This window comes from Perca fluviatilis, chromosome 20 (assembly GCF_010015445.1).
Source record: "Perca fluviatilis chromosome 20, GENO_Pfluv_1.0, whole genome shotgun sequence".
Taxonomy (NCBI): Eukaryota; Metazoa; Chordata; class Actinopteri; order Perciformes; family Percidae; genus Perca; species Perca fluviatilis.
In genome coordinates, this window is record NC_053131.1 from 13,031,413 (window position 1) to 13,041,648 (window position 10,236).

The window sequence follows — 10,236 nt, forward strand, 5'->3', positions numbered from 1 at the left end:
AGTAAGTGGTCCCCTATAAAGCCTGCCAGCTTTGTATCGGGCTTTCTCTCCTGTTGTGTGTCTTTGTTTAGGGGTTCCCTACTGATTCACTGACAAATGGCAACATTTCGGGGAGAAAGAAGTGAAAAAACACATATCCCCCCCTCCACCCCACCCCCACACACACACACAGCTCTTTTTTCCGTGCCCTCCAAATTATTTCACTTTGTCATTTTTTATAAGTCTTATCGGCTAGCCCAGCGCCTCCGTTTCCCAGCACATCCACAAACCAACATCTCCTGAAAACCCCATTGAAAATCACTCAACCTCATCAGATGGCAGCTGGGAGAAGTTAGGGGTGGAGCAGACCTGTCAACCTGTCAACCACATGACAAATACACACACCAACATGCACACATGGGCTCACACTCACACAGGTCTGGCCACAAATCACCATCAAAGATCAATGTTTTTTTTACTATGCGGAGTATCTGCAGAGAGGAGTCTCACACACACACACACACACACACACACACACACACACACACACACACACACACACACACACACACACACACACACACACACACACACACACACACACAGGGTGCTGGTTAGTTTAAAAATGTAAAAATGCCTTTGTTCCACTTCAATACTGACCTCTGTGTGTGTGTGTGTGTGTGTGTGTGTGTGTGTGTATGTGCATGTCAGAGACAAAAACGTGTGTGGTTGTCAGTCAAGATGATGGACATGGCCTTTCACGGACTCACAATCACTTGACAACTGACCCCAAAACCAGCCCTCCCCCTACAACAAACACACACACACACACACACACACACACACACACACACACACACACACACACACACACACACACACACACACACACACACACACACACACACACACACACACACACACTCCAATCTTGTGGAATACACATTCCCCTCAGGGGTCCCAGAAACACAATACTAGAGTCAGCAACTATACAACTCTGGAGGGGCCCTGTCCATCCTTACATGAGACTGAAAACAAAAGAGTGTGTGTTTGTGTGTGTGCCGACTGGGAAAAGTGCAGTAGGACATTGGGTGGCTGTTATCTTCGCCTCTTTAGCTCTCTGACTCTCGCCTGCTGTGTCTTTCTGACAGCGTAGACAACAGACTGGGGCAAAGAAATATTTGCAGATACTCTGTGCTCATTATTAAAAGTTACTCTATAAACAAATAGTGTTGGAGGAAACATTACTTTAATCTTATTATCTTTCACAGTAAATTAGTAGTGTAGCACATTAGTTTTCAGTAATTGCATACATTATAAAACTGTGGTACTGCATTAGAAATAAAATCTAAACACAGTAACGCTACAACAAATTGAATTTAAACCGGTTTCCAATATATATCAAGCTATCTTTTTTATTATATTTTTTGCCTCCGCTGTCTGAACAAGGAGAATATCACTGTCAGGTCAGAATCTGTCCAAGGGCAAAAAACTCCATCAAGAAATATGTCGCACTTGCATGCCAACCTTAAACTGATGGCAGCAGACCCTCATCCCATTACGGGTCATGGTGAGAATGCATCATCACCTACTGAAAAGGTTAAGGTCAATTTTCAGCCGGCTGTGCAGCGGCAACAAATGGAGAAATGAAGAGACCGGTGCCGGGTTTGGGTAGTGGCAGAAATGACATTGTCCATATGAAAATTCTGAACAAGATACCAATGACAGGTCAGGTTTAGTATGACTCAGAGAGTAACACAAAAGTAAACTAAGTAAAGGTCTAATGAGATAACTCTGCTAATTGGTTATCAAGTTAAGTCTCCAGATGCCAAAAGTTTGATTCATCTAAGAAAGCGTTGCTTGGTTTGCACACTTAAACTGGTCACCACATGGCAGCTGGAGACGGTCCTTAAAGGTCCAATGTGTAGGAATTCCTCCCATCTAGCGTTGCGATCTTATATCGCAATCAACTCTCTCGCGCCACGCAGTTCAAAGTACGTATTACAGTTACGGAAGCCTTCACGCTTCAAATAGATGGTATCTTGCCCTTTTCAATATCCTTTTTCTTTTTCTGGGCGAAGAAGAGGACTCCTGTTCCTGAAATTTGGATTTTGAATACGTGTGGTCCTCCATGTTTCCTTCTTCAAACTTGCCGGGGCCGGGAAGCTATGATACCCATTAGCAGCATTAGCAGCGAAAACGCGAAAGGCGGAGCAGTATGTCCTGTATGTCCCTTACCGGCTAACGTATTTCAAGATGGCGCATGAATATGGAGCGTCTAGCCCAGTTCATGCAAACGCAAATGTAAAATTTCAAGCCAAAAGGAATATTTGGAATGGATGGTGGTGGTAAATATTCATTAAAAAGTACAAGTTTGTGAATGGGCAACACAGATTTTTGATAATGAACAACTAAACACGTTACACACTGGGGCTTTAACAGACAAACGACATAGTTTGTTCAAACGCTTAAAACAACTTACAGTATACGTACATATTTCTGATAAGTTGTTTGTGATTGTGTGAATTAAGACACAATCACTTTCTTTCTCCCATCATGTGTGTTCATTTAAACAGTTGAATGTTTTGTCACAGCTCTTGCAGCCACCACACAGAAAAAAAAAGCGTCACTTTTCTGTGCAGCTACAGAAAGTTTGGACATTGACAGCATAGCTTTTGAAAGTCAATTTAATGTGCTTTTATGTGATTACCAACTGATATGCGCTAAAGAGTCCGGATGCGGTAAATCTATCCCACCCATCTGGCACACGGAGCAGATGAAAACAATGTTTAAGAGTAATTTTAAGCTACTGTTTGTCCCATGCCTGGTGGGGGAATGAAAGCTTTTTAACTTGGTTCAGAAAAACAATCTCTCAGGGGGGTTAGGCCCATCTGTGATACTAATACATCACTTGTTGAAGTGAGGAGAAACATCAATACAGCTAATATAAAAATGATTACAAACTACGCCTAGTGACATTTTTACCACTTTGCTGAGCACACCACTTATGATCTCGACAGACGCAGAGAGATACATCAAGAAATAAAGAGAGTGAGAGAGTAGGGGGAGCGAGTGAGAGATGGAAGGTGTATTTATGCGCGCCTGTGGGTGTGCGAGCGACGTGGTGGGCTGTGTTTGAGAACTCTCTCAATCACCTTCCGTTGATTGCATATTTACATATCGTTTACGAATGCATATTGAACAGAAGCGTGGCTAACATGCAAACACAGTTATGTGCACACGTTTCAATGCACGCGACAAACAGACAAACACTCTTTACCTACAGACACTCTTTACCTCCACACACACTATCTCACACAGAAACACACACTGCCTAGCTGATAACCCACAGATGTAGTAGTACTCGTGTCCAGGCCTGAACTCAAAGCCCAGGGAGAAGGGAGTGAAGAGCTGGAACTTCTCTGAGAAGCGCAGGGGTCCGTCAGGACCGCTGGGACGGTTGCACTCCCAGCGCTTGAAGCCACGCATCCTGTGCTGGCAGGAAGTGTAGCCCTCGTGGTTGACCATAAACAGGATGTAGCGCTCCATGCGCCCATGGGATGGAGGACCCTCGTAGTAAGGACAGTAGATGTCCAGATAGTCATTAATGTTCACTGCCACCCTGTACTCTCCGTGCCAGAACCTGCAAGACACAGAGGAAACAATGGATTATATTTACGTCATGAATGCACAGAATCAGTGGGCAGGGGGGGAGAAACCTATACATCTTCTACAATACTATGAATATTTACTACCAATATTGGATTTCTGTATGATTGCACAGCCTAAAGGAAACTGAGATGACTGTCCAATTAGTTTCGCCATGCAGTGTACGGTAATTATATTAAATTGTATGATCGCTGTCAGGACATTTCTTTGTGTGCACATCTTCACAAGAAGATCCGAGGTCGAGTCAACTACAAAACAACAACCCTTAAGAGATGCCACGCGTTGCTCAAGGACGCTTCCAACAAAAGCTTTCTGATAGAGGGTCATTTAACAACCTGAGTCATGGCAGTTTGTAGCAAAAACATCCTAGAGGGTGTTTACTATTTAATAAACAAGAAGGTTAGAAAAATCAATAATTACCCCTCTGGTTATGGTAAAAGTTTGCATAGCAACCAATTTTATTTTAATAAAACTTGCCAAGCTATGCTTCATGGGAATTATAAGCATGTTTGGAACATGGTCTTTTTTTCCGCTTGAATGAGCCTTTTTTCGTATGATACTCAAGAGAAGTAGGTCATGTGATGGTAGAGAGCACACATTATTATCCCAACCCCTAAAGCAGTGTAGAGAGTCTGTGGTGAATGCCCACTTAGTTCCGTACACATGCGGATCACTGAGGGCAGCATGATCAATAGAAGTGGGTCAGAGGTTGCTGAAGAAGAAATATTCTACACACATCGTAGTGGGTGCCATTGCTATATTCCTCCTTCTGACATGGACTCAAAGAGTTTGTGAAATAAAGGCAGGTAACATATGGAGATACATAAGATGGTGCTTGAACTCAGTTGGCGACTCCCCAATCTCTTTTCAACAGTCTCTGCAAGGCAGTTAGAGTATATTAAAAACATATGGCATTTTTTTCCCTACATTATACAGGCCCTATTTATGTTTATATGTTGATGCCAATGCTGCTTATATGGGAACTGAACTTCTGTTTACAATCCCAAAGTCACTGGAGTGAAACAGTCTCTCTTAAAGGATAAGACTGCTGATATTCTATATTTTTATTGTCAACAAATGCCATTAAAAGGGCTAAAACCAACAATATGTTGTCTGTCTCTACATACATGTCTTCCCCATCTTGTCTGTGGCTCTCGCATTTGTTCAGAAGACTAACCTTTAAAAACTAATACATACCTTCATCTTTGAAAAAGCTAAATTAGTACACATTTGGTGCTAAAGTAAGTGTTTATAGCAGCAGGATTGTGAGATCAATTCAAAATCATACAACAGTGCCCAGGTTTATAGTTATGAAGGACAATATCACCCAGTGCAAGGGCATGGCTCGTTTATGTGCGTTTAATATTTTCATATGTTATTCTATGGCACAAAGGAATACGCTTCTGTATATCTGCCTTCAGGCTACACAGACAATACTTATTAGAATCAACATGGGATTTGTTAACAATAAGAAAAATATAGAACACTGTAATACCCAAGTGGAGAATCCCCAATATGAAATGTATGGTATCTATTAGCAAAACATTCCTAAAGCTGAAACCGACCAATCAATATTTTATGTAATGCTGTAACATTACTCAAAAATGTAGTATTTGTTTAACCACAAGTCTTAAAATACATAGCTTTGTTTAATGCATAATTCAGCTTCATATCGGCACCCTTTGGTGAGTAAATACAATACATCAGTGTTTTTTTTTTTATATTTGATATTTCAGATATATTTTATTTACTAGCACTCCATAAGTTATATGTCCCAAGGCTATGAATTGATAATCTTTTTTTTTTTTTTTTTTTTACTTGCATCTTTAACAACCCACAGTCATTTAAAATTCAAGTTTTACTTTGAGACATTCTTCAGTAATCCACTGACCATTTCAACTGTCTGTTTAAAATTCCTAAGTGGGATATGGTAGTGTAATCTCTTTGTGGGCATGTGCACGTCTGCGTCTGTAGCGGCTGCTTCTTCTTCTGGTGCACGTCATTAACATCATCACAACGGCTACGATCAATTTCATTTCAAATGTACCACGTCAAATACATTTTTTTTTAAAACCGGCTGCAGCATGTTATCAAATCTTGTTTCTTGAAGCTCAGTAAATTTGAGACACAGGAAAATGTCTTCAATCAAATGAGCATAAACAAAGCCAGTTGTCGGTCAATCTCGACGTCTCAGATGCACGCACGCACACACAAACACACAAACAAACACACTAACACACTAACACACACTGAGCTTTTTAAACAAATTCATCATTTTCCCCCTCACCTTGGCAGTAATTGATTGCCTGGAATGAAGACATTTAGGTCTAAACACTTTTGGTTAGTGGGATATTTAGCTTTGGGACAAATTATCCCTATAACGGCAGTCCTACCCTTCTCCCAGAGGGCAAATCAGGAAGTGAGTTAGATGTGAAATGAGCGCCTTCATGCTTCGGTGCCCTATCAGAGCGAGTTTTGCAGGTTCTAAAGGGATCCTTGAACAGATCATTTAGAGGCATTGATCCACTGGGGAGCTCCTCTCGGCTCTCTCTGCTACCAATCAACTCTGATTAACAACTAAAGGGAAAAAAAAAAAAAAAAGAAAAAAAAAAAAAAAAAAAAAAAAAAAAAAAAAAAAAAAAAAAAAGAAGAAGAGGGAGGGAGACAGAGAGAGAAAAGGTAGGGGAGGAATGGAGATACGTGTGGAATGAGGACAAAAGAGAGCGAAAGACAGAGAGAGGGATAATAAAATTGCAAGAAATGAGAGCAAAACAAGACAGAGAGAAGAGAATAAGAGAAAAGAAAGAGCAGAAGAGGAGGAGGAGGAGGAGGCCAGCTGGAGGAAGAGCAGATGGAGGAGGAGTTTTTCTGTATTTCATTTCAATTTGTACAACTATGGTTTTCCATCTGAGACAAATGTGCTTTGCCTATTGATTATGCACTGATACATTTATGGATGACTACCATCTGAGCATCAATACTTTGGGCATACAATGAGTGTATGTGTGTGTGTGTGTGTGTGTGTGTGTGTGTGTGTGTGTGTGTGTGTGTGTGGTTGGCTAAACGGTAGCTTGGTAAAGAGGGTCTTGATGAGTGAGGATGCTCAGTCCAAGAATGAGCTAATGTGCCAGGATACATTAAGTTGTCTTAAGCCACTCAGTGCCCTGCCCTGCTCCTGTGACACTGTCTGCATTCCTAATATGCCCAGGCAGGGGTGTGTGTGTGTGTGTGTGTGTGTGTGTGTGTGTGTGTGTGTGTGTGCGCGCAGGTGTGTGCCACCCCTATGAGCAGTACATGTTGGTGTGCAGTTATGTGTGGATGAGTGTGTGTGCCTGTTTCCCCTCCTCTCAGGCTGTATGTCATTTGGAATTAAACACACACACTGCTCTGGCCAAAAAGACATGGGAATGCACTCACACTTACGGCATCTCTCTTGTTCACAGAACTTATGTGTGTTGTGTGATGTGTGTGTGTGTGTGTGTGTGTGTGTGTGTGTGTGTGTCATTGGTGTATGTATTGGTGTGTCTTTCTTTCAATGTCCATATTTGTGATCACAGTTTGCATATTATTTAAACCCTATCAACAGACATGACAATATTCTGTAACACTTTATTTGAAGGGGTATGCATCAAGCTGCCATAACACTAATAAGTACTGGCATTACACTTTGTGAATGTTTATGATGCTGTGATTAAAGAGTAACTCAATCTTATTTTTGCTGACCTCCACCTTACCAAACAGTTGCTTATTTGCACATCCAGCTATTACAGACTAGAGCAACATTAGCATTCATTTGGAGTCGTGTTTCTGTCACCCCGATTTTACAACACAACATTCGCTCTATTTTAACTCCGTTATTGGTCTCCATTAACTCCTGAGGGAAATATCTGGCTCTCCAGCTGCTAAATGCTTCACTATGTTCACCAGCTAGTAGCTAACTTTTTATTCTTGGTTGCAGAGCAGGTATTGTTTAGTGGGGTTTTAGAGCTTTTTTTTTGCTAAAAATGACCAAAGTAAACCAAAACCAAAACAGTAAAGTTGCAGCTGCACACCTAAAACAATGAGCAGAAACTCACTATGAAGCTCCGAAAAGCCGAGGGGGGCTTCACATTCAGGTGATTATTCTCTGTAGGTTCATCACTACAAGCGAATGTATCACATTGTCATTTGATACATTATACAATATAGATTATAGCCAATTTGAAGCCCCTACTGTGTGTGTACAGTTTCGTAATTTCTGACTTTGGTGATCCCAAGTTGTAGTATCAAAAAGACACTGTCGCAGACCTGCAGACAACACAACACTTCCCGCCTCCTGAGGATATTGAGAATGCATGGCCGTAAAGACACACACACACACACACACACACACACACACACACACACACACACACACACACACACACACACACACACACACACACACACACACACACACACACTATACAAGCCGCGGCAATTTTCTCTGGGATTGTCTCATATTTTGACAAACAAAACCTTCCAAAACTTATCCCATCATAATAATATAATACAGTGGGCTTTAAGGTAGCTTACAGCAAAGTACAATGCAAAATTATAAAAGTTCCACAGATCCTTTTACTCATTCTGTGTAAACTCTGATCACTAGGATAAGAAATAGTGCACATACTTCTTATTTTCCGGGTGATAAAACTTGATTATCTTTCACTTCCAGAGAAAGATAGCTTTTTGTATTTCTGCCACATTGACAGTCAAAATAATTTCTATAAGTAAAACTACAAAAAGGAATAAAACTTGATAATTAGATTTAGGAAGAATAGGAAGATTTTTTTTGCTTTCAAGCCCAGCAGTGTTTTTATGAAAAAGACAGAAGGGGCGCCTGGGTAACTCAACTGGTAGAGCGTGCGCCCCATGTACAGAGGCTCAGTCCTCGCCGCAGCACCTGCAGGTTCAATTCTGACCTGTGCTGATGTCATTGCCCATCTCTCTCCCCTTTCATGTCTAAGATGTTCTATCAAATAAAGGCCTAAAATGCCACAAAAAAGTAGCTTTAAAAAGACAGAATCGTATTATATGCCCATAAAACAGATTGATGTTGAAGTGCATGTTGTTCAGTACATGCTTTTTTCCCCCCAGTTGTCTGCTCCGCCACTTCAAGACATTTCTTTTTAAATATTGTTTGTGTGCAAACCTGTGCAATATGATATGATGGTTTGCTTGGTTTCTAATCCCCTGATGTCTCACAGATTCTCCTCACTCTTTCAGTGCAATTGAATTGTCTGGTGAGGTTAGCCAAATGCAGCTGAAGGACTCATCTTTTGGCTGCTCAAATGGATGTAAAAGGCTTATTCTGAGGCTTAGACCACAATCAGTGGAAAAGAGTCTGTGTAAAAGGGTTTTATGGTATTGTGTGCGCACGTCAGGATGAAAAGAAAATAGAAATTGACGAGTTTAAAAGTTGAAATAAAATATTAAGAGAGAAAGGAGAAGAATGAAAGCTTATGTCTAAGTGTGTGACTGGATGTGTATTTATGTACAGTGGATGCACGTACAGTAAAAAGTGTGTGTCTGTGTGTTAGTGGCCACTTGTTAGTATTCTGGCACCACAGTGTCATCAACATCAACTCCCAGCATGGCTGTGATCAAAGCTGGTTGGAGAAGCCTCGGATGTTTACCATACCTGCCTGCGTCCTAAACAGCAGGCCGGATCTACCAACTAACATCAAAGGATGCTTCGCTCTCTCTGTCTCTCACTCTTACTATGTCACCTCTCTCTCCATCCACAACTTTCTCTTTTGCTCCAGCTTAACTTGATCTCCCTCCGTCACTCACGCTGATGCGGCACTTACGCTGTGGCCTGAAGAAAAAAAACAAAAAAAAAACACAACACGGCCCTGGGTGTGGGACGTCAGTCAACAAAAATGCTTTCCATACGCCATCGTGTTTTTGGTTCAAAAGATGCCTCAAAAGGGGAAGCTCCAGAAAAAAACTGTTTCGACCTACAAGGTCTGGCAGGGTCGGGCAAACACCCATGTAAACAAAAAAAGACTCTCTGTATGCTCTTTGTTGCTCTGTTGTTACGTTATCATTTGCATAATTTTTAAAAAGGTACCCTATGGAAATTTTTACCCACTAGTTGTCAGGATCCGGCTGTGACTGACTGCCTTTGTGCCACTCTTGTGGCCATTTTGTGTATTGTGTTGTGATTTGTGCTTGTTGCTGTGTTCCATGTGTTCTGTGGTTACCTGTCTGTCATGTGTCTTCGTCTCCGCCCTTCCCCTTATTTGGTCTGCACTTCCTGTCTCGTTAGTTTCCCTCTGTTTCTGCTCTCACCTGTTGCTTGTTACAGTCTTGTCCAATCCTCTGTCTTTCTGTTCATTGGTCTGTGTATTTCTACACCCCTCTGTTCCTTTGTCTCTTGTCGGTTCGTCTCTCTCCGTTTGTCCTGTTAGTTTGTAGGTTCGTAGTTGTGAGTTTGTAAGTTGTAGTGTCAAAATAGAGTGTGTTGGTTCTGCACTTCTGCCTGGAAGAGTCTTGAATTTGGGTCCACCTGCTGAAACCTTGACTATGGGGCAATTTTTCAGTGGGTCCCTGTTCTGACAGCATCAG

General features: G+C 41.5%; 1 protein-coding gene across 2 annotated transcripts in view; it reads right to left on the minus strand.

Moving 5' to 3' along the window:
- Nucleotides 1–10,236, minus strand: part of LOC120549811 (ephrin-A2-like) — an 81,536-nt gene that overhangs the window by 4,388 nt on the left and 66,912 nt on the right. For both annotated transcript variants that reach the window (XM_039786950.1, XM_039786951.1), the window contains exon 2: nucleotides 3,330–3,622. In XM_039786950.1, coding sequence (XP_039642884.1) covers nucleotides 3,330–3,622 — 293 coding nt within the window. The remainder of the gene's footprint in view (nucleotides 1–3,329; nucleotides 3,623–10,236) is intronic.